This window comes from Pelobates fuscus, chromosome 8, assembly GCF_036172605.1.
Source record: "Pelobates fuscus isolate aPelFus1 chromosome 8, aPelFus1.pri, whole genome shotgun sequence".
Classification (NCBI taxonomy): domain Eukaryota; kingdom Metazoa; phylum Chordata; class Amphibia; order Anura; family Pelobatidae; genus Pelobates; species Pelobates fuscus.
In genome coordinates, this window is record NC_086324.1 from 61,112,138 (window position 1) to 61,137,938 (window position 25,801).

General features: G+C 38.4%; 1 protein-coding gene across 5 annotated transcripts in view; it reads left to right on the forward strand.

Annotated features, from left to right (window-relative positions):
• The window catches only part of ADARB1 (adenosine deaminase RNA specific B1), a 115,783-nt gene extending 93,498 nt beyond the window's left edge, over positions 1-22,285 (forward strand). For all 5 annotated transcript variants that reach the window (XM_063429918.1, XM_063429919.1, XM_063429916.1 and 2 more), the window contains 8 exons: positions 6,081-7,012; positions 7,719-7,833; positions 8,184-8,352; positions 9,651-9,799; positions 12,044-12,212; positions 14,069-14,250; positions 20,092-20,270; positions 21,324-22,285. In XM_063429918.1, coding sequence (XP_063285988.1) covers positions 6,081-7,012; positions 7,719-7,833; positions 8,184-8,352; positions 9,651-9,799; positions 12,044-12,212; positions 14,069-14,250; positions 20,092-20,270; positions 21,324-21,500 — 2,072 coding nt within the window. In that variant the 3' untranslated portion in view covers positions 21,501-22,285. The remainder of the gene's footprint in view (positions 1-6,080; positions 7,013-7,718; positions 7,834-8,183; positions 8,353-9,650; positions 9,800-12,043; positions 12,213-14,068; positions 14,251-20,091; positions 20,271-21,323) is intronic.
• Positions 22,286-25,801: the final 3,516 nt, after the last annotated feature.

Here is a 25,801-nt window from a genome sequence, read left to right on the forward strand (position 1 = left end):
GTGTAGATAATAATCACATTTTTCTTTATTTTTAGTTTTACCGAAACCATCTGTGAATACGGCTTAACATCACCTTTTCTTCCTCTATATGATTTTTATCACCATCACCTTTTCCCAATCTCCACTTTACAAGGGCAATATTGAGCAGTTATTTACTTTAACTCCTACTTCTGTGAATAACTGTTCTTACAGGACTTAGCACGTGAAAGCATTACGTAAAGGGGGAACTGTCACTTCTCTGGAATTAATGTCATTGAGCGAAACTGTAGAAATCAACTATTACTTGTGTTGAGCTTTCTTCTCCTCAAACTCTAATTCAGACAAACCACAGACAGGGGCAAACATTGTAAATGAACAGGAGAAATAGAAACATTGCTTAATTTATCCTCTTCTATTTTATGCTCTTTAACTGCCAGGTGCAGAGGACAGAGATTGTAGCAATATACAGATTAAAGGACACTTTAGAAAAATTATGAAACCATTTTAGCTTAATGAAGCAGTTTTGGTATATAGATCATGCCTGTGCAGTCTCACTGCACAAGCCATTTAGGAGTTAAATCACTTTGTTTATACATTCCTAGCCACCTGGGCCAGATTAAGAGCCCAGTGGGCCTGATGCTGACAATTATGATGGGGCCTTATTACAGAATCTTATCGACCAAAAACACTAAAACAATCATACCTCCCAAGCATCATGTATCTGATGGAGATGGTGTTGGAGGGAAACTCAAAGGATGCTATATAAAAACACATACTCTATGCTAATCTCTCTCTAATTTATGCTTTCATCGTTCAAGTAAATCCATATCCCCTAACAGCATTGTCCAGTGAAGCAGGAAGTCAATGTGCAGGGTAAAAGAGTGTGCCACTGGCGCAAATCACATGACCAGACTTGCCAAAAGGGGTGAACATGACCAAAAAGGGGCATGTTTGTCCAAAGAATTGGAAGGCCAGCCTGGCATGAATGCATATCAGGCTGCCTGCCAATCATGCAGGCTGTCCAACTAAGGGCATACTATGCAGGCAGCACCCTGAGCTTAACATAAATGCATCAAATGATGCGCCTACTCCACGCTTTCTAAGGACTGTCCCCTAGCACTCACATGTCCACTTTCTCTCATTATTGTCTTATTAGCAGGCAGAAGTCCCTGGTATATAGTCTGGGACACAGTAAAGGTGTATGTAGTGAGTGTAGAAGAAATGGAACATGCCACAGTGTTAGAGAAACCAAAGTCAGCATTACCTAAACTAATTTTATTGTTGGCCTGTCCACACAGGTTTTGTTCCCATGCATCCCTCTTAAGCTTCCAAACTTAAAGGGACACTATAGTCACCAGAACAACTACAGCTTATTGTATTTGTTCTAGTATGTAGAATCATTCCCTCCAGGCTTTTTGCAGTAAACACTGTCTTTTCAGAGAAAATAACTCCACTGGCCACTCCTTAGATGGCTGCTAGAGGTGCCTCATGGGGCAGTACTGCCTAGTGTGCAGCACTGCCATTCAATGTCTCCACCCTCTGCATGCAGACACTGAACTTTCCTCATAGTGATGCATTGAATCAATGTATCTTCATGTGAAGATGCTGATTGGCCAGGACTATGTTTGACTTGTGCTGGCTCTGCCCCTGATCTGCCTAGTTGACAGTCTCAGCCAATCCTATGGGGAAGCTTTGTAATTTGCTCAGTCCACCACTTCTGATGATGTCAGCAGACAGTCAGTTCAGAGGCAGATAGGGACAGAGACAGCAGCTGCAGACTTGAATACAAGTAAGAGTTTACTATATTTTAACATTATAAGGTCAGAAATACATGATTGTATTCCTGACCCTATAGTGTTCCTTTAAACCCTTAAGGACCAAACTTCTGGAATAAAAGGGGATCATGACATGTCACACATGTCATGTGTCCTTAAGGGGTTAAGCAAGAGTATGTGAAGAGTAGTTAGGGTTGCCACCTTTCTTGAAATAAAAATACCAGCCTTATACATTTGTATAATTAATTAGTTATGTGTGACATCACATGATGTAAATCACAAGGAGTGACATAAGAGAAAATTCTGTAAAATCACCAACAAACTACTCACAGTTGGATTCTGCTGTATAGATGGATTGCTCCCAGTGTCTCCCAGTGTCCTTATGTATCAGTGTCATTGTCCCCATGTCGCCCAGTCCCCTAGTGTCTCAGTGTTCCCATTTCTACCAGTGTTCCCATTTCTCCCAGTGTTCCCATTTCTCCCAGTGTTCCCATTTCTCCCAGTGTTCCCATTTCTCCCAGTGTTCCCATTTCTCCCAGTGTTCCCATTTCTCCCAGTGTTCCCATTTCTCACAGTGTTCCCATTTCTCCCAGTGTTCCCATTTCTCCCAGTGTTCCCATTTCTCCCAGTGTTCCCATTTCTCCCAGTGTTCCCATTTCTCCCAGTGTTCCCATTTCTCCCAGTGTTCCCATTTCTCCCAGTGTTCCCATTTCTCCCAGTGTTCCCATTTCTCCCAGTGTTCCCATTTCTCCCAGTGTTCCCATTTCTCCCAGTGTTCCCATTTCTCCCAGTGTTCCCATTTCTCCCAGTGTTCCCATTTCTCCCAGTGTTCCCATTTCTCCCAGTGTTCCCATTTCTCCCAGTGTCCCCATGTCACTGAGAGACCCGGGGACACTGGGAGACATGGGGCACGGAGACACTTGGAGACACTGGGAGACATGGGGACACTGAGACACTTGGGGACACTGAGACACTTGGGGACACTGAGACACTTGGGGACACTGAGACACTTGGGGACACTGAGACACTTGGGGACACTGAGACACTAGGGACACTAAGACATGGGGACACAGACACTGGGAGACATGGGGACACTGTGTCCCTAGTGTCTCTGTGTCCCAATTTCTCCCAGTGTCCCCCTGTTTTCCAGTGTCCCCAGGTCTCTCGGTATCCCCTAGTGTCTTAGTGTCCCCATGTCTCCCTGCTGCCTTCCCCCCCATCCCTCACTTACCTGAGCTGTAGAGCTGCTGTCTGGACTCTCTGTGCTGTGTAGCTGCTCCCCCACGGATCAGTGAGTAGTAGAGAGAGGCAGGGAGGGATATGCTGTTACTTCCTATCCCTGCCTGTTCCCACACACAGTGACCCATACTGGCCGGTGCTGGTATTGCAGAGTAATTTCTGTTTATACTGAGAAAAATACCTGCATTTGTATTGCCCGTATTACTGCAATACTGGCACTGGCCAGGCAGCCTCAAATACCAGCTGTGCCATTAAAATAACAGTTAAATGGTAAACTTAAGAGTAGTGTGTAAAAAAAAAAAAAAGTGGGTTTTTGTTGTTGTTTTTTTAAATGGGCCTATTCCATGGGCCTGGAGCTGCAGCTCCATCAGCCCCTATGTTAATCCGGCCCTGATAGCCACACCTCCCCTGGCTGTGACTCACACAGCCACCAAGAAAAAGATGATTTCATTTTCATTCAGATATTAACTTACTTAAAGGACCACTATAGTGCCAGGAAAACATACTCGTTTTCCTGGCACTATAGTGCCCTGAGGGTACCCCCACCCTCAGGGTCCCACTCCCGCCGGGCTGGATGGAGAGGAAGGGGTTTAACACTTGCCTTTCTCCAGCGCCAGGCTCCCTCGGCGGTGGAGACTCTCCGCCTCCTTTCTCGTCATCGACTGAATGTGCATGCGCGGCAAGAGCCGCGCATGCATTCAGCCAGTATCATAGGAAAGCATTCTCAATGAAAATCACAGTGAGAAGCGCCTCTAGCGGCTGTCAATGAGACAGCCACTAGAGGTTGGATTAACCCATAGGTAAACATAGCAGTTTCTCTGAAACTGCTATGTTTACAGCAGGCAGGGTTAATCCTATCTGGATTTGGCACCCAGACCACTTCATTAAGCTGAAGTGGTCTGGGTGCCTATAGTGGTCCTTTAAGAAGTTATCTCCTACTCTGTTAATTGAATGTTAATCACACACAGTAGGCTCCTGCTGTGTCTAGAAAACTAACAAAGGAAGAGATAATAAATTCTAAATTAAACAGAATATGCCACAAATAAAGTTGAACTACTAGAGCTATACACCAAAACGGTTTCATTAAGCTAAAGTTGCTTTGGTGACTATAGGGTCCCTTTTAAGGAATCGTGAGCACAAAAAAAAAAAAAGTTTTACATTTTACAAGGCTATTTACAGTCCCCTATCCTAGCAAACGATCATGGGGATTTTGTTACACCATATGGCCATATTGTGATAAGCCCCCACTACGTCACAATGGTTCCTACACTCATTTAATGTAAGTGATGAACATGCTTACTGCAATGCTTGCTGCTTAATGCAGCACTGTCATCATGTGGGTACTTTGCATAGTTTGCTCCTGGCAACTTCAGGTGACGCATAAATTTGCTTTCCTGTGGTCACCTCCAAAGGGACACATAGTGGATGGGTTAGAGAGTTTGTAGCTAAGATGGACTTGTCAAGTTGCAGGATTCTCAGGTGTGGTTTTCTATACTTCATTTCACAAATACATACAAATATAATGTTAAAAATCCTGGGATAGGACTGTTGTCCCTTTAACAATTTCTTTAATTTTTTTGTGTTATTGAACCATTAACATGGCGCTGTCTGGGGGGAGGGGGGGGGGGGTGTTTGGCTCTTTATTTATTTCCTTTTTTTTTTGTCCAAAACCTTGTCAATCGTGAATAAAGGAAACTTCCAGCTTTTCTATATCTGCCTATAATTTGATTTTATAAATCTTTAGAAAGTGTTAGACAACTTGTATGAGAATGGGATCTTCTCTTTCTTTCAGCATGTGCTTTCTTGTGGCTCACAAAAAAGTCCCTTGAAAGTTAGTGTTGAAATGTTTAAAATGTGCACATGTATCGCAAAAAAAGTATATATGTATAACAAGGCGCTAGCCATTTGTCAAGTTAAAAAATATATATATATATATTTTTTTATATGTTTATCCAAAAATATTAAATAATTTGAACAGCTTATCCGAAAATATTAAATCAAGGTCACCATCATATGCCCACCGAAACGAAGTTACTGTCTCGATTAGCCATTTCCTTAAAATAAAATACAAACACTTGTATCTGAATTACCCTATTAACACGTTCTTCAGTTCATTGTAAACTATAGTTTAGGATTATATTTATAATGTTTGGATTTTTTTTTTTTTTTTTAGCTACAAGTAGTTTTTTTTTTTGTTTTTTTTCTTTTTTTTTTTCTTCATATGTTTTATATATCTGAACATTATGAAATGTTTCCTTTTTATTTAACAATAAAAAATTGTCAAAGCAACTCAATATTTCCCTTTTGTTTAATGAAATTTTTGTTTTCTGCACATATTAACAATTAGCGATTTTTCCCACTTCTGTTGAGCGCCGAAAGGAGTAACCTATCGAGCTTTTGCTGGAGGATGTTATAAATGAAAATTTAGTACCTGTTCCATCAGCTTTGTTGGCTGAGTTAAGTGGTGTGTGTTTGCCTGAACTGAAGTTTTGAAAGAAAAAAAAGAACAAAACAAACTCATAATAGCCAAGAAAAGTAGTTAAAAAATGCTTTCAGTTAACTTTGCCATAACCACTTTTGCACGTTAGGTACAAGATTATAATTTATCATTTTGTAAAAAATATTAAGCTTTCATATTATTCCAATAAAGCCAGGATTGAAAAATGATTATTTTGCACATATCAATACTGGCATTAACAGTATGTGTCCATTTAGAATTAGAGAATAAAAATAAATTGGTTATCTTATTACTTGCTTCTCATATATTAAAAAAAAAAAATCCTTTAGAATTCTAAAAGGAAAAATACGTACAACCTTTATTTCAGAAATAGACCTGTACTAAAATAGTAAACCACTGGTTTTTGGTAAATGTTATAATTATTTCAATTTTTTTATTTAATTTTTTTTGCTCAATTTTAACAAATTTGTAAATTTAGTAATCTTCCTTTAATGGCGTAAACATTCTTTGTACTTTGTGACCACACATCACTGAACCAGTGACAAAGATAGATAAAGGAATCTATAAATTTTGCATTTACAAGATCCTGCAACGAAGGCATTGTAAGTTACTCTTTCTGGGCACCACAGGTTCGAGCAGCACCGATGTTAAAGAAAACCGTAACCTGGAGGGAGTGTCACCAAAGGATGGCAATGGCCAGGCTACCAGAGAGGGGACTCAACTTTCCAATGGGGGTGAGGGAACCAAAAGCAGGAAACGACCTTTAGAAGAAGGCAATAATGGCCATTCCAAGTTCAGGCCAAAGAAGAGGAAGAAAACACCAGGACCTGTGTTGCCAAAGAATGCACTAATGCAGCTGAATGAAATCAAGCCTGGCTTACAATATAAGCTTATGTCTCAAACTGGGCCAGTTCATGCACCTGTTTTTATCATGATAGTGGAGGTTAACGGACAAGGTTTTGAGGGTTCCGGACCAACAAAAAAGAAAGCCAAGCTTAATGCAGCAGAGAAGGCTTTGAGGTCATTTGTGCAATTTCCCAATGCATCAGAAGCTCACCTAGCAATGGGTAGAACCCTTTCCATTAATACAGATTTTACCTCTGACCAAGCAGACTTTCCAGAGACACTGTTTAATGGATTTGAGAAGCAAGAGCAAGCTGAACATGGCTTTTTCTTAGGTTCTAATGGCAATGAATCCTATAATTCAGTAAATGATTACAGCATGTCACTGTCTGGATCAAGTAATTTAATACAATCTCCTCTTCCAGCGCCATCTCTCTTCCCACCAGCAGGTGGTAAAAATCCAGTGATGATTTTAAATGAACTGCGTCCTGGCCTTAAATATGACTTTGTGTCAGAGAGTGGGGAAAGTCATGCCAAGAACTTTGTTATGTCAGTCACTGTTGACAGTCAGACATTTGAAGGATCTGGAAGAAACAAGAAGCTTGCAAAGGCACGAGCAGCTCAGTCAGCGCTTGCATCACTTTTTAATATGCATTTGGACCAGACGCCCTCTCGACAGCCTATTCCTAGTGAAGGGCTACAATTGCATTTACCTCAGGTAAGCATAGCCTATTTATTCTCCCGTTGCTTGCTCTGGCTATCATGGCCACTAGAGTTTGAGGCTTCCACATCTTGCACAGATGTAATCACAGTTATAAATATTTAATTATCAGAGTAATGCATTTCTTATTTATTGCTCCATGTGCGATTTGTCTTATTTATGTAGGTTATAGTCTAGCCCCTGATCCTGTGAGGTTATGTTAAATATGTTAATTTACCACTTGTATATCTGTGTATAAATGCTATAAATGTCTTCATTTTGTTAGTTGAGACCATCTTAGCGCTAGTACGTCCAATGATGACTTCTCACAAATTGTGGTAAATACATGTATTTAAGCTTGCAGAAGATGTTTTATTCTGGTAGGAATTTCATACATGCAAGCTTATGGCTGTCCGGTCAGTAAGAGACCTATTTATATTTTAATTTTAATTTTAATTGAAACAAAACTGGGCAGATTAGAACAGTTCTCATCAGTCATCAAAATAATGTAAAATATAAATCTTGTGTACATGTGTAGGGACTTTTTTAAATAAATAATACCATTAAATACCATTAACATACATATAGTGAAAATGTTTGAAGCCATTCATGGTCAAAAGCTCTGGTCTTTAAAATGTTTGGAAAAGTGTCATTACATCAAAATTTTGAAGAAATGTAACTACTTGTATTATTTGTTTTGTACTTTTTTTTTTTTTTTTTTAAGGTTCTGGCTGATGCTGTTGCTCGTTTGGTTGTAGATAAATTCAGTGAATTGACAGATAATTTCACATCGCCTCATGCAAGGAGAAAAGTTCTTGCAGGAGTTGTCATGACAACAGGTACATTTAAATGGATTCGTTTTACAGTACACGGGAAAGAGAATTTCTTCAATGCTAAATACATGATATAAGTTCCATTTGAAAGGCACACACACGTGTGCTAAAGCTCATTTGTAGAACTCTTGAGTTTACTCTTTCCATATGACAAGTTAATAAGCTTTTTCTGCATTTTGCTAATTATTCTAATGTGTAGAATATTAATGATTAGTGAGTCTTTACTGGATGCCCAAAAATCATTGCTCTTTGAGTGTTTTTCTGTGAGCAAAACATTTTATTTTTTTTAAATTTCGGTAAATTAAGATCGAAATTAATAATTGCCATTTTTGTTTGTTTGTTTTTTTATATTCTAGGAACTGATGTAAAAGATGCCCAAGTTATCTGTGTTTCCACAGGAACAAAATGTATCAATGGGGAATATATGAGCGACCGTGGTCTTGCTCTAAATGATTGTCATGCAGAAATTATAGCTCGCAGGTCACTACTTAGATTTTTATATAGCCAGCTTGAATTATTTTTAAGGTGAGTGTGGGTTTTTTTTAAAACTATTTAAAGATGATCGTAATTGGAGTATATGTTCCTATCTTTAATAAAAAGAAAAGGCAACGTTCCTTCATCATCAGAGAGACATTTTGTTTGACTTGCACCTAAAGAGTTTTGCTTGTTTTAAGGAAAACTCCAGACACCAGAACAATTTTATCTCAATGATGATGTTATGGTGCCTGGTGTTCCTGAGTGCTTTAAATGTTTATATCATTTGTAAGTGGTTTCAACTAATTTTCATAATACCTATGGAGCAAGGGCGTTAAGGGAAAACATGACCTTTTGTCTAATTTGCTACTCTCCTGCCCTGTCGGAAAACTATTTTATTTATATATTTGTAGCAGACCAATGGATGGCATGGCTAAGGTTATGAGTGATTGCAGAGTCAGTTAGCTATTGTACCAGAATAGACGTCAACTTTAACTACAATACTAAAGATATGATTTGATCATGAAGGGAAACCTCAAGAGAAAGAGCATGATCTGAATAGTCCTTGTGCCACTATAATCATCCTTAGAGTCTTTTGAAGTAGCAGAAATCGCCTCCATTACAGGAGTTCCACTGCAGAACTTATTACATACTCTTGTTATAATTGGATTCTTCTTTTGTTGTACACTATGTTAAAATTGGGAATGTATTATGTATTGGCCTATGGTGTTGTAAAGATTGGTGGATTTGTTATTTGTAAAGATCCAGCAGTGTATCTTTTATTTTATTTTATTTTATTTTTTTTGGTGACTGGTATACTACATGTTTTTAGGCACCTGGTCCCTCTGTTAAGGCTTAGTTAAAAAGATCAGTAATTTTCTTACATCACACAAATTGTGGTTTGTCTTATATTCCCTAATATTATTGGTAGATAATGTCCGCTTTGTTCCTATGTCACCCACTTCATGATACTATGCCATGGTTTGTATAATTTCAAAGAGACAAATCCTAGGATACCTGTGAGTTGAGGGGAAATTTGCACATAATATGCTTTACTATTACATAAATGGTGCTGCTGTAGGGACTATAAAGTTATGCAATATACATAAAAATCAGTGCCCTCATAAAATGCAGGTTTTAAATCATAACACTATATGGTTATACTATACTATTTTCATTTTTTTTCTAGCGCATTCAAAAAAACAGATAATGCGATTACATCTCTGTAGAGTGTTTTTATTCTTTTATTACCAATTTTGTAGTGGGTAATCCATTTTCTCCGAATACCACTAGATTTTACATTGTGTCTAAAATCTATATGCTATACAATAACCCATTTGCTTTCACAGTACAAGAGAAGACCATCAGAAGTCAATATTTATGAAATCAGAAAAAGGTGGATTCAGACTAAAGGATAACGTACAGTTTCATTTGTACATCAGTACATCACCATGTGGAGATGCCCGTATTTTTTCACCACATGAGGCTGGACAAGAAGGTATTGGAGGTTTCTGCAATCTTTGTTCTATACCTCAACTGATGTAACGTAGTATAGTAGGGAAAGTGTGTGTGTGTGTGTGTGTGCGTGTGTTAAAATTTACAAGATCCAGCGCACTCGCTAATTCACTAAACAGCAATTTCAATGCTCACAGAATTTTATTTTAAAAAATTTGTAAACAGAGGCAGTATTTTCAATGGATTTTCATTTGTAAACAGAAAATTATGTTAACCGAGGCGTTTGTAAAACCGAGGTCCCACTGTACTTGAATTCATTAAATACTAGGCATGAGTTGAATACCTGGTCACTAGAACAAACACGGAAATAAAGGTAGTTATTGAGTTAAAGTACAGACAGTCCGCCACACACCAGGGGAGAAACGGGGCCTGACCCTGAACAACCCTGATACCCACCATAGTGCCCCATTATCCCATCACACACCCAAACAAGGGACGGCTCTCCCTAACGTAGAAGAATCCCCAGGACACTTCCACATTAGCCGCTCTGCCATCTCATTAACAGCACACATATCCCTGGCACAGGGGACACCCTCACACAGGGACACGAAAGAATAATGAAAAGGGAGACAAAGGGACCCAAGGAAGTAGACACAACGGAAGTAAATAGCGAGATAGGCAATACAACAGCCTTTGACAGACTAAACATGAAGCCAGAAGAAATACATGAAAAGGAAGTTTAGGACACTCGAGACACCAACACACCAGACACTAGGAGAGACAACAAGGGAGACCAAACCAGAAAACGGGAAACAATCCCCAGACAAGAAAAGAGACACGAGTACACCAAAACAAGCACAGCCCAAAAACCTCACTACTCAGTCAAGCACGTAAAGAACCGAGACACGGACGAACACCAGAGATCCCCACACAAACAACTGGTACTCTCCCTACACAACCCCTAGTAACCGAGACCACAGAGAAGCTATGCTTAAAACTCCTGGGAATGTGCAACCTTCTCCGATGACACGCTACTACAAAACATAATGACACAATAATGACATGTTCCTCTATCCGACCATTAACGTTGGATTACTATGTTTTATAAATGTTATGAATATTTTGTAACAACTGAAGACATACTTAAACATGCTTGTAAAATGTCCATGCACGCTTAATAAAAACCTTTGGAATGAAAAAGAAAAAAAAAAAGTACAGACAGTCCGTGTGTGTGTGTAAACACCAGCGCAAATTTTTCAGTGGTGCTAATATCGTGGGGTTCCACCTGCTTGCACGACCAAATGTACATATTGGTCAGACACCACACAGGAAACACAATAGAAGAAATAAAGGTACTGCACTTCTATTTATCTTGCAGGGAGATACTGGTTTTTTTTTGTTTTGTTCCCTGTGTGGGTTCTTACCGATATGTGTATTTGCAAAATTGGCTACTGTATGCTACCCATCATACTCCTACTTGTGTCTCTTATTTTATGTAAATAGCCACCATTTTCTTTATTTATATATTTTGTATGCTCTGTCTCCCTTTGTGCAGTTGTAAAAGGTACAAATGTACTGTTACGCACAATGCATAGGTGTCTTGTATGCATCACTACTACAACTTAGCACACCTTTTCTAGTACCTTTTACTTTTATTCCTCTGTTTTTGCTAGCAACAGCAAGTATCCACTGTTAGAACCTCTATTGGTTTAGTCCACCTTACTAGTCTCTGTGGTATAGTAGTGTGAAACTCTCTAATACACAAACAAGCATAGAACTGTAATCTCTGTAAAGTGTGCTATATGGACCAATGACTACAGAGTAAATGAACTGGAAGCAGAAGTCTCCCTCAAAATGATCTGACCTTTGATTATACTACTAGGTCATTCAAGTGAACGGAGGAAGTATCCTAGTGTTATAAGTTTTAAAACACAATTGATTCAGAATATGTACTGTGATTATCATTTAGCATAACTATATCTCCTTTTATTTAGGGAGATTAAAGGTCAGCAGGATCACACAGACATGGCTCTCTTGCTATAACCTTTACCACAAACAAAAAAAATATTTCTGTTAGTTTTCAACTGGAGTAGTATTTCTTCACTACTTTGACATTTGTATCAACTTTTGTGGTTACATTTTTTTTTTTTTAAACCGTGGTCTGGTGTTATCTGCAAAAATATATAATATCTCCCTTATTTGCCCAATATTACAAACCTATTTGACAATCTTCCATACCCCATTTATTGTCCATGACTTTATTTTTAAACGTTTACATCTCTGATAGACCAAGGGGATCGTCATCCAAATCGTAAAGCAAGAGGGCAACTCCGGACCAAGATAGAGTCTGGAGAGGGAACTATTCCAGTCCGTTCCAGCGTTACCATTCAGACATGGGATGGTGTTTTGCAAGGAGAGAGATTGCTCACAATGTCGTGTAGTGACAAGATTGCAAGGTAAGTAATTATAATGGCAGATTCTAAAATACATTATTTATTATTTTATCTTGGGACTTTTCACAATCTCCTTAAGTTCACAGTAGGGATCGACCGATATTGATTTTTTTAGAGCCAATACCGATCTGTGAACTTTCAGGCTATTTCCACACAAATCTACTGTTAACTGAACATGTTAATTTTTTTTTTTTTTAATTAAGGTAAATGCACAAACTTTACATGCCAGTCAGAATTTTTAATGTTTTCAAGAATGTGTGTGTGTGTTTGTGTAGTGGATGCAGTGTGTGTGTTTGTGTAGTGGATGCAGTGTTTGTGTAGTGGATGCAGTGTTTGTGTAGTGGATGCAGTGTTTGTGTAGTGGATGCAGTGTGTGTGTTTGTGTAGTGGATGCAGTGTGTGTGTTTGTGTAGTGGATGCAGTGTGTGTGTTTGTGTAGTGGATGCAGTGTGTGTGTTTGTGTAGTGGATGCAGTGTTTGTGTAGTGGATGCAGTGTGTGTGTTTGTGTAGTGGATGCAGAGTGTGTGTGTGTAAATATGTGGGGTAGGAATCTGGGGTAGATAGGCGAGCAATGGGCACTATGGTAGACACGGAGCAGGGGCACTGGGGGAGTAGAGGCACTGGGGTAGATGAGGAGCAGGAGTCGTAGGGGTAGATGGGCTTTTAAGGGCACTGGGATAGATGGGCTTGTAAGGGCACTGGCGTTGTAGGGGCACTGGGGTAGATAGATGGGGGCATGAACTAGCTTACTTACCAGTTCGGGCCACATTTAGCCCAGCCGCACGCTAAGCTCCACCCCCATTGCCCTGTCTGCATTATCGGCAATATCGGTATCTTTATAGGCCGATCCCTAGTTCACAGGAAGTAAATATTTTTTTTTTTTTTTTTTTTATAAATAGAGACATAAAGTTGTAGGATACAGAGATTTATTTTTAATTTTTTTTATTCTTAGATACTGTGGAGCAGTTGTTGCATACATTTTGAAGTTGGAATAGTTTTTTTGATTAGAATGTCTAGGGTTTTTTTTTTTTTTTAACGTGTTGGCTTTTTTTAATTTTTATTTTATTTTATATATAGACCTGTATATGTCAAATTATCATTGGAAGTATATGTAAACATTCACACCATACAAGATATTTAATCTAAAGTCAATAAGGAGACAAATGTTGGTTTAGGAACTACATATGACTGTGGCTGGCATAGTAGAGTTATCCTTTTGTTATCTAATGCATGTTTGTAAAAGAACATGTGCGCTAAATATATTTGAAGTGCATGCACAGCATGTAAAAGTTAGAGACTCATTAATATTAATATATATATTTATGGTTATAAGTTGTTTCTTCTATGTGCATGAGTTTCTGAAGATGTCTTGTAAATTAACTATTTGTTGCCACTTTGTATATTATATGCAAATTTGAACAGGTCTTCATTTGTGATACTTTTTTTTTTTTTTTTTTTTTTTTTTTTTTAGGGACACTCTGCATTAATGCAACTCACCAGAATTACTTTGTTATAGTGCCAGGAGTTCCCTGGTGTCGGTTTAACTTCAGGAGTTAAACCATTAAGGAATGGTTTAACCCCAAAGTCCAGGGCTCGTGAGCTTTGCCCCAAACTTTAATTAGAAAGCATTGGCCAGGGGCACTACTGATGGGCTAAGAGCATCAGCTGATGCCCTCAGCCTATTTTTTAGCTTCCTATTCACGAAACAACGTGAAAAACATACACCATGGACTTTCTGGAACCAACCCATTCTGATAAAGTGTTTATGATGATGGGTATTTCTTTAACGTTACATGATCTCTCCAGACCCCATTATATCCCCAAATAACTCAATTCACTTGTTGAATTTTAAATGCAGGTGGAATGTTGTGGGTATCCAAGGTTCCTTGTTTAGCCTTTTTGTCGAACCAATATACTTCTCAAGTATCATCTTGGGCAGTCTCTATCATGGCGACCACCTTTCAAGAGCAGTTTATCAACGAATAGCTGATATAGAAGATCTTCCACCTTTGTATTCCCTCAACAAACCTTTATTAAGTGGTAAGATATTTTTTCGTGTGTTTGTATTTGCTGTTTTAGTCTATATTTAAACATTTTAACTGAAGTGTAGAAAATACTAGTATATGTAGTTTATCACTGCAAAATCTATTGTTTTATGAATGTATTGTATTTGTTTCACAGGACAACTGAAATATATATATGTCTGCATTCATTTTCTTCATTCCTGAACAAACTTTAGGACTGATTAAAAGGGCACGTAAACTGTTACAGCTTATTAAAGGGGCACTATAGTCACCAAAACAACTTTAGCTTAGTGAAGCAGTTTGAGTGTATAGATCAAGCATCTGTAGTTTTACTGCTCAATTCACTGCCATTTAGGAGTTAAATCACTTTTTGTTTATGCAGCCATAGCCGCACCTGGCTGTGATTGACACAACCTGAATGAAAACAAAATAGTTTCATTTTCAATCCAATGTAACTAACTTATAAAAGTTTTTTTATCTCCAGATTGTAAATTGAACTTCAATTACAAGCAAGAGGCTCATGCTGGGTCTAGCAGAGCAGCAGATGAGAAATTAAGCAGAATCTAAAATAAAGGAAGTGTAAACATTAGCTGACTCTTTACAGGAAGTGTTTCGGAAGGCTGTGCAAGTCACGTGCAGGAAGGGGTGTCTAGGGTTGTATAAACAAAGTGATTTAACTCCTAAATGGCCAAGAATTGAGCAGTGAGACTGCAGGGGCATGATCTATACACCAAACAGCGTCATTAAGCTACAGTTGTTCTGGTGACTATAGTGTCTCTTGGTAAAGCTATGTCATGGTAAAGCTATGTCATTCAGAAATACTCAATTAAGTATTTTCTATATATATATATATATATATATATATATATATATATATATATATATATATATATATATATTGAAAATACTTGAGTATTTCTGAATGACATATTTTGAATTTTGAATGACATATTTTCATTCAATATATATATTGTATTTTCAATACAATATATATATATTGTATTTTCAATATATATATATATATATATATATATATATATATATATATATATATATATATATATATATATATATATATATATATATATTGAAAATACTTAGAGTATTTCTGAATGACATAGCTTTACCATGACATAGCTTTACCAAGAGACACTATAGTCACCAGAACAACTGTAGCTTAATGACGCTGTTTGGTGTATAGATCATGCCCCTGCAGTCTCACTGCTCAATTCTTGGCCATTTAGGAGTTAAATCACTTTGTTTATACAACCCTAGACACCCCTTCCTGCACGTGACTTGCACAGCCTTCCGAAACACTTCCTGTAAAGAGTCAGCTAATGTTTACACTTTGTTTACTCTCTCTCTCATATATATATATATGAGAGAGAATGAAAAAATATTAACAAAGGCTTGCACTCACGGTCTTTTAAAAAAGTTAACTCATTCTTTATTCCATAAATTCCTTAAAAAATTTACGTTTCAGCCATCGTCCGTGGCTTTCATCAGGATCAATTCAACAATCTGCTGAAAGCCACGGACGATGGCTGAAACATCGATTTTTTTTTTTTTTTTTATTTTATTTTTTTTTTTAAACAAATTTATTGAATAAAGATAGAGAACTTTTTTAAAAGACCGTGAGTGCAAGCCTTTGTTAATATTTTTTCACTCTGTTATTTTTTGGTCTGTGGCTGATATGCACCAGGCACTTATATATAATTGAAAGTGTGTGTGCAGGGAACAGAAGAAAAGTGTATATAGCTATAGAGATAGAGATAGTTAATACAATGTTAAACAAAAATCTGCACACCAGTCAAGCCATAAGACTTGCTATTCCCACAGAAATCACAAATCTGCAGTGATGTTACTACCGCAAAGGATTGTGGGTGGGCATATGCAAATGAGTTCAACAAAGAATCACATTTTTGCCTCATTCCATTTTAAACATGGATTCCTTTGAGTCTGTGTTAGCTGTATACAACAGCTCTGAAACACAAATTAGGAAAAGATGCAAAGCCAGTTAACCACTCATGGAGAGCTGTTTAATTGTTAATACAAATCATCATATAATATATATCAAAAACCAAAAAGGTGTTTCAGTTCCTCCTGGAACTTTCATCAGGATCAGACATACATACTATGTAAAAACATTGCATTTGTATACCCAAAGTATAGGTGAAATTAGCCCATCAATGACTTACCCCTGTGCTCTAAGTGGTGGGAGTGGAATCCCTGGCGTCCTCCATCGTTCCGTGCGCATGCGCGGACGCAACTACGCCCCCTACGTGCCGTGATGACGTCACGCGTTGCCGCTGCAACTACGGCACGTAGGGGGCGTGGTTACGTCCGCGCATGCGCACGGAACGATGGAGGACGCCAGGGATTCCACTCCCACCACTTAGAGCACAGGGGTAAGTCATTGATGGGCTAATTTCACTTATACTTTGGGTATATAAATGCAATGTTTTTACATAGTATGTATGTCTGATCCTGATGAAAGTTCCAGGAGGAACTGAAACGTTGATCTTTTAATGGATTTTCAATAAAATGTAAGTTTTAACCTTCTAAAGACCGAGAGTGCTGATCACTATTTACCAGAAGTGTGTGTGTGTGTGTGTATATATATATATATATATATATATATATATATATATATATATATATATATATATATATATATATTTATTTTAATTTCCAAGCGGTCATTAGTAGAGCAGCAGATTCCAACCCACTTATACAGTTATACAAGATTAAAATGTATGAATTAACCTTTACATTTCATGGGGAAGAAAAACAAATTGTATATATATTATGTGTGTGTGCAAATAAAGAGCACTGGTTGTACTGAACACACTATGTGTCTGTTAACACTGCATTGCACAGGCTAGCATGGCAGTAAACATCAATAGTTCAGTCCTATTACATGAACTTTTAAAATAAATGAATAAAATATAAAAAGGTCAGTGTAATAGATGTACAGGGCCATACTGACCCACCTGGATACCGGGAAAATTTCCGGTGGGCTGCAGCAACTGGGGCTGGGCTGACAGCCCTAATCAGTGATCAGGCTCCTACAATCCCAGCCGGCCATGTGTGAGCTGTGCGGCCGCACAGGGCCCCATAAGAGCAGGGGGAGCCAGGCGGCCGGCACAGCTCACACATGGCTTGCTAGGATTATAAAAAAAAAAAAGAATATTGCGGCGGGGGTGGAGCTTAGTGTGTGGTGGAGCTTAGGGTGCGGCAGGGGAGGGGCTTACTGTGCAGCAGGGGCCCTGGTAACTGCAGCATGGGAAGCAGGAAGGAGTCCCTGCTTCCCCAACAACAAGCTTTCAGGAGCTCCAAGGGATGTGGAGGTAAGAAGCAGGTCAGTGTGTGTGTGTGTGACTGCCTATGTGTATGTGTGACTGCCTGTGAATGTGTCACTGTCTACCTGCCTTTGCGTGTGTGAGTGTGACTGCCTGCGTGTGTGAGTGTGACTGCCTGCGTGTGTGAGTGTGACTGCCTGCGTGTGTGAGTGTGACTGCCTGCGTGTGTGAGTGTGACTGCCTGCGTGTGTGAGACTGCCTGCCTGCGTGAGTGTGACTGCCTGCCTGCGTGAGTGTGACTGCCTGCCTGCGTGAGTGTGACTGCCTGCCTGCGTGAGTGTGACTGCCTGCCTGCGTGAGTGTGACTGCCTGCCTGCGTGAGTGTGACTGCCTGCCTGCGTGAGTGTGACTGCCTGCCTGCGTGAGTGTGACTGCCTGCCTGCGTGAGTGTGACTGCCTGCCTGCGTGTGTGTGACTGCCTGCCTGCGTGAGTGTGTGACTGCCTGCCTGCGTGAGTGTGTGACTGCCTGCCTGGGTGTGTGTGCCTCTGCTAGTGAGAGAGCGAGCTTCTGTGTGTGTATGTGCGCACCTCTGCTAGTGAGGGAGCTTGTATGTGTGTCAGTGAGCTTGTCTGTAGGGAGCATGGGTGTGATCGTGAGCTTGTCTGTAGTGACCATATGTGTGTCAGTGAGCTTGTCTGTGGTGAGCATGTGTGTCAGTGAGCTTGTCTGTAGTGGAGCATGTGTGTTAGTGAGCTCTTCTGTAGGGAGCATGGGCTTGTCTGTAGGGAGAGTGTATGCGCATCAGTGAGCTTGCTTGTCTGTAGTGGAGCATGTGTGTGTGACAGTGAGCTTGTCTGTAGTAAGCTTGTGTGTGCATCAGTTTCTGTACTAAATGTGTGTGTGTGCCAGTAACCTGGTCTGTGTGTGTCATTGAGATTGTCTGTCAATGAGCCTATTTGTGTGCATCAGTAAGATTGTGTGTGTCTGTATGTGAGTATGCTTTACTGTATAATTTAATTACCATGAAAGGACTAATATTTTGAATTAGAAGAAGAATTGTATCAATAATATATATATATATATATATATATATATATATATATATATATATATATATATATAATCTCCTATCATATTGATCCTGAAAAAGTCCCACTTAGGGACTGAAACGTTGATCCATGTTTTAATCTTGCAAATAAAAGAAGATTTTAAGTGAGGAGCGTGAGTGCTGTCGTTTCTTTCACAATCTGGATACCAAAGTCATAGGATTAAAGGGACTCTCCAGTGCGAGGAAAACAATCAGTTTTTCTGTCACTGCAGGTCCCCTCTACCTCCCATCCCCAGTTGCTGAAGACCCCTTCAGTCACTTACCAAAAGCAGCGACATGTCCCACGTCGCTGCTTCTTCCTTCGCCGCCGCTCCTCCCCTTCATTAAGTCAGCCGGCGGGGGAGACTGATCCCGCCCGCCGCCTGGGGAGACCTAATGCGCATGCGCGGCAATGCCGTGCATGCACATTACACCTCTTCATAGGAAAGAATTGAAAATACTTTCCTTATGGGGATTTTAGCGACGCTGGAGGTCCTCACACAGCCTACATAGCACAATGACTTATGGGGCTGGCATAGATTTTTTTTTATTCCAGGGCTGCTTCGTATCCCCAGTCCGACCCTGTAGATGTATACTGCTATGCTAACTTGTGCAATGCTGTGTTAATTGTTGATGAAAGCACCAGGTAGTTGCATTTATTAAGTGCTCTCTTTCTTTTCTACTACAAATTGTACCTAAGCAATTTATTAAAGTCATTTAGGTCCCTGCTTTTATCCATACATCCATACATCCATACATCCATCCATATACCATATTTGCGCGATTGTCAACTCTGATTATAAGACAGGTGTGGGTGGGGGGAGCAGTGTGTTTTGTGTGGGTGGGTGTTCAATGTGTTTTTATAGGGGGCATTGTGTGGGGGGTTACAGTGTTGGGGGGCAGTGTGTGTTTGTAAGGGGAGTGTCTGTAAGGGGAGGCGTATTGTGTGGGAGGGTGACTGTGTGTGAAGGGGGGAGCAGTGTTGGGGGGCAGTTTGTGAGGAGGTGGGGTTTTAGTACCCAGCCTACCCACCCTGAAATACCTTTTAATCGAATCCCTGGTGGTCCGAAAACCTGACACATCAATCTGACCCAGTTATAAGACAAGGTAGTTTTTTCTGAATTTTTTTTTTCTGAAATAAAACACCCAAAGAACATTGTCTTATAATTTAGCAAATACAATATATTATTATTTTTTTCTTGCAATGTGTGTTTGTGTGTGTGTGTGTATGTATGTATGTATGTGTGTATGTATATATATATATGTATATATATATATGATGTATGTTAAAACGTAAAATCCCATGCTATTAGCCAGGCTTTAAGTTACTCTTCACAGCAAGCTGTACATTTTCACTAACCAATGGCTATTGGACATTTTAAGACCTACGTGAGCTTTATTTTATAACTTTTCTTTCTTCTTTCTCCAAAAGTCTCATTAACAAACTCTTGTATTTACTCCTAAAGGTATTAGCAATGCTGAAGCACGGCAGCCTGGTAAAGCCCCTAGTTTCAGCGTTAACTGGACAGTGGGAGATCCTGGCCTTGAAGTTATTAATGCTACTACTGGCAAAGATGAAATGGGTCGTGCATCACGTCTTTGTAAGCATGCCTTGTACAGCCGATGGATGCGTATTCATTCAAAGGTATGTTTAAATTCAATTACCCCCTCTCAGATTATATAAGAAAATAACTATATTTATTTGCGTGTTACCTACCCCTGCCCATACATATTTAGGGTTATTCACTATTGTGGTAATTGACAGAAATCCAAAGTGAATATCAGTTTTTACGCTCCTATAGCGGAATTCGAAACATATAACATTATGTTGTTGTTGTTTTTTACAGTCTGGTTTATTTGGCATCAAATTTGAAATTCACTTTTCGAATTTCAAAAAAAACTCCTTGAGAGTGCTCATGTCAAACATGTGCTGCATATTCTGATATGAACAGTTGCTTTTCACTGGAGCTCCACCAAAGCATATTGAAACTCACACTAGATCCCTGACATTTGGCAATTAAAGGGTTACTCCAACATCTATGACCACTTCTGTCTTTAGAAGTGGTCATGTAGGGAGGAAACGGTATGTGTAGTGTTTCATGTAGAGATTTTTGCAGTTTTGTGCCCCGTAGGCTGTTTGCACCCCTAGCACACGTGACTTGTTGTTCATGCTGCCTCAATTCTGTGCAAAATATACATTTGTCATGTATGCACAGACCACTGGCAACGGACGTGGTCGGTTTCTACCTTTGCAGGCACCATTGGGTGCATGCCTGCAAGGGGAAGCTTCAGTGTCCCCTCCCTCAGTGCACTCCCATCTCCCTGCATTTTTTTTTTTATTCTCCCCCATATTTATTTCAATATTAAAAACAGACCTCTTGCTTACCCCAGGGAGAATGGTTTCAATCAAATGCTTCTCTTTTGGAAGCTTTTGATTGGACCTCGGTGTGATGTGGCGTTACAATAGACAAGGAAAGGAAACAATCAAGGAGCACCTTGCCCCGTACAGAATTATCGGTATGTTTTTTTTATTTAAATGAAGAAGAAAAAATTCGGAAACATTTAAGCAATATGTAATCTTTACTACCAAGGAGCCAAATTGAATCATCTTCAGTTCTTGCATCCTCTGCTGTTTTGTATATAGTATCTTGCTCTATTTATGCATTTTTTATTTATTTTTTGCCTTTACCTTGTGCAGCTTTCACCCAACCTGAGGTTCAGAATCGGAAAGCCCAACTTGTACCATGACACGAAGCAGTCTGCCACAGAATATCAGTCTGCAAAAGAATGCATCTTCAAAGCATTCCAGAAGGCAGGTCTGGGAGCCTGGGTACAAAAGCCCATAGAACAGGACCAGTTTTCTCTCGCTGTTTAAACCACAGGACATACTCCTATAAGTTTCCAATGGGCAGGTGGATATGGACACTGATTGAAAGCCTTGTTTAGAGTTTCCTCATTCCTCTGCTGTGCCAATCATCCTCCACTGCCTTTTTTGCCCTTATATCTTTTTAGAGCATTGTTGACCAAGCAACTTTGTTTTCTTGGGTCTGGAAGTTGCACATTTATTTTTTAGTGACCAAAGGCAGTGTTTTGTATGTGCCTGTCTGCATCCATATTCACATGTATATTTAAACCCAGTTGTGTTTAATGGCACGGTATTGATCTGCATCCAAGTTAAAGTTATTTTTAGATGCAGTACATTTTTTTCCATTTTCAGTAGAGCTGAATACAAAATGTACTTATTTGTTAGTTTTACACTGTATTTTTGACGATATTTTAGCAAATACATTTTTTACTCTTTGGTTTTTGAAACCTAGTCTACTTTTGACACCGACACAGCCAGCAAGATCTCTGTTTTGGGTGCATTATTGTCCTTTTCTAACCTGCCCTTAAAATATATATCTGTTTAGTATTTTTTAATTTTTAATTGTCTTTTTTTTTTTTTTTTGTGTGTGGTCTTAAAATTATCTTTCCCACTACAGTGGTATTTAAAACCAGCTGCTAAGCAATTGTTTCCTCATTGTCTATTTATTAATGTATGATTTGTTTTTAATATGCCGCTTTTATCCTGTATTTACCTTTCATTTATACACATTGTGAATTCATATTTTTACCATTGTAAACTGGAATAAAACTACATTTGTATTTTCCTTCAGTATTAGAAACGAATCTACTTAGAAATAACTTGTTTGCTGAAAGTTATTTATATATATATATATATATATATATATATATATATATATATATACTCTCCCACAATTATATCCATTAAGTCTGATATAGATATACATACATATATGTGTATATCTATATCAGACTTAATGGATATAATTGTGGGAGAGAAGAAGCTCCTTGGTGTATTTGGTTCTGTTTAAAGGATTAAAATATATGTGCAAGTTTTATGATTAAAAATGAATATTTGAGGCCTCAAAATATGGGTCATAATTATCAGGGAAGAAGTTATTATTGTTCTGTACTTATTCCTTATGTTGTGATGTCTTTTTATGAAGATCTGTTTTAACAAATTGTATATTCTGTAAAAAAAAAAAGTTAATGTTGAAATGGAAAATATAAATGATTAGCATGGTCTAAAACAAATAATAATTAAACACTTGTTTGCAGAGGCTGGAGTGCTGTGAAATCTAATGAAAGTCTTCTAAGTTTGCTTAAGCAGTCCGGCCCGTATACGAATGAGCAAAGGCTGGCAATGCTGTAGATATTAGGATCTGTTGGGTGCAAAAATAAAAAAAAAATGGGAACTTAGAAAGTTTTTGTTTGTGTTTTTTTTCACAGTCCTCATTTAAGATGCCCTCCAACGTCAACACCGATAATGTCATAACTGACAAATCTCAACTAGTGGTTTATGTAATCCAGAAAACCACTGGTCATCTTTAGTGAATTAATGAAATAAATGATTGTCATCCACTCTTCTCACATAACAGATATATGTAGTGATTTTAAATAGACAAAATATGTACAGTGACCCCCTTCCAATTTCATGCATTATAGAGATAATGTGTTAAAAATGTAAAAGGATGGTTTTTTTTTAATTTTGAGTAGTCTGAGCATAGTTGCACAACATAGAATCCATGTATCAATACGTGAACTGCTCCTTTTTAACAAGACATTTAGAAATGGGAAGTCTAAAGGCAGTGAAGCAAAGACCGCAGTTAAAGGACCACTATAGTGCCAGGAAAACAAACTCTTTTGTGTAATGTTTTTGTTCTGATGAGTATAATCATTCCCTTCAGGCATTTTCATGCAAACACTGCCTTTTCAGATCCAATTCTAAATAATCAAAAGATAAATGAACACCTTAAGAAATCAATACTCCCAGATCAATAGTAGTGTATATTTTGTCATGAAAAAAAAGAAAATTGTTACTGGAGAATTATTCCTAGACATGAACAAGGAGAATAAGATATGGTTCTCCTACCAAGCACCAAGTTTTAAAGTTGATACACACACATGTAACTAAATGGAAAAAAATCAATAAATAAAACGAAATGCTATTTAGAAGTAAAATTAAATCTGGTTTCAGTTTTTCTTACTAGTAGATTGTAGTAAATGTCAGATTATTTTATTTATAAGCATCAGCGAATTCCGTAACGCTGTACAATAGTTGGACTAACAGACACGAATTTGTAACCAGACACGTTTGATGCACAGGAACAGAGAGGTGGAGGGCCCTGCTCAATGAGCTTACATGCTAGAGGGAGTGGGGTATAGTGACACAAAGGGTAAAAGTAGGGTTAACGAAGTAGGTTGCTAGAAATGTATTCACTGAGGGCTCAGTAGGTTATTTTTGACAGTGGCAGGAGAGGAGTCAGGGTGTGGGGATAAAAACCTGCTAACAATTTAATTGTTGTACAGTTTGCTGCTTCTAAAGTGATACATTATGTGGATACTGCATAAAAGTATTTAACACTTACAGGATTATTTACTAATGTGAGAATTCAAAGTAAAATTAAGGACAAAATAGCCCCCTCCTCCCCTCTATCCTCCAAGGTCATGACCTTCCTCCTGTTACTCCATTCACAATGATAAAGTGGCTGTAAGCTCTTTCCCATTGCTATAGGTAGGTGAAGCACTACACATTTGCATTGCTTCCTTTATAGAAATGAAAGGGAGCTGAAGTGGCTTCTATGACATTTATTTCAAGTCAGTTGAAGCTCTATATCTACAGTCTATCCCATTAATTTAAAGGGAAACCTAGACATTGAATAAAAGTAAGCCTTAAACTCTACCCTCACTATATATCCTGTGTGACAAATGGAAAGTAATATCACATATTATAAATGTACTATCATGCAGGAAAAAAAATGAAATACATATGATGGTGTTGTCTACATTTTGCATGCTAGTCAATATATTATTTTTAAATAATTTTTTTTTTATTAACTTACTTTTAAAGACCCTGACCTGTGTTTTTACATTCCATTAAAAAATGGTTTTAAAAAAACTGTTTTCCTAATTGAAAGGTGCTTTCATTTCATGTTACAGGTCACACCCTGGCATTATGCAATCTTATTCGTCTAATGTGTTTTGAGAATCTGTGTATTCATCTGCAGAGCTAGTCTAATAAACATTCTGAATATTGTAGATGAAACTGGAAATTGTTTGTGTATATTTGTCTGGACATTTGTTGAGTTACTTCTCTACCTTCTTTGCTCCACTGACACCATATATGTGCGCACGGATCAGGTGAATACTGACTCTGTACAGTTTTCTCTAAGGAGTTCTGTTTCACCACTCTGGGTCCGGTCTATTACAATCAAGTCAGAGGGGGTACTTTATCTCTATGACGAGCTGACTTTATGTATATTAGGGGAGCAGGGGCGAGCTCCTCTTCCCTTTTTTTTTTTTTTTTCAGGTTCACTTATAAGCACACCTAGCCACTAGCAGTGCTCTACGAAACCGGCTTTCTACTTCTTGTAGCTACCCCATTATTTAAGGAGGTTCTTCAGTATCTGAAAACCCTGATAGGTTCTTGTAAGCAATTTATATACCTTAGGGGATGTATACTTGGGACCTTGCACTTAGTCCGTTTTTTTGGTGCTACCACTATTGATTAACACAATTTGTCCTATTAAGTTTATCTTTTTTTTTTTTGCTACTACTATCAATAGACATGGGCCACTCACTATGCGTCCGGTCTTTTTGGTGATAGTATACTCAGACATAACTTTTGGACGCTTTTGTTTAAGGATTTGGGGGTTACTCTGGTGGTTGTTCTTTAGAATCCTTTGTTAGGCTTACTTTCGACTAGCAACTTATACCCCCTCTTCCCTTTTTATTTGACATCTTGGTATTCAATATATTTTATTAGGTTTTCTTTACTTCATCACATTTTGCCACGGTTTTGGTGTTACTTTTGTGTTTTTTTTTGGATATCTAGTATTTATCTAATTGTACTCAGTTCTTACCATGTTTTGTAACGTTTAAATTGGGAGATATCTATGAATGTGAGTGGACCCCACCCACTTTTTGTTGAGTGGGGTTTCTACCCCATTCTTTTGTTTATTCTTTGTCTGGACATTGATTATTTTCCTCCTCCTAGATTTATATGTCTTTTTATATTGAGATAGATGTAGATTCATAGACCTGTGTTTGAATAAAAACGTATTGTTCAGATATTTGGTGAATTATACCATGGAATGAAGAGAAGGTAGAAAA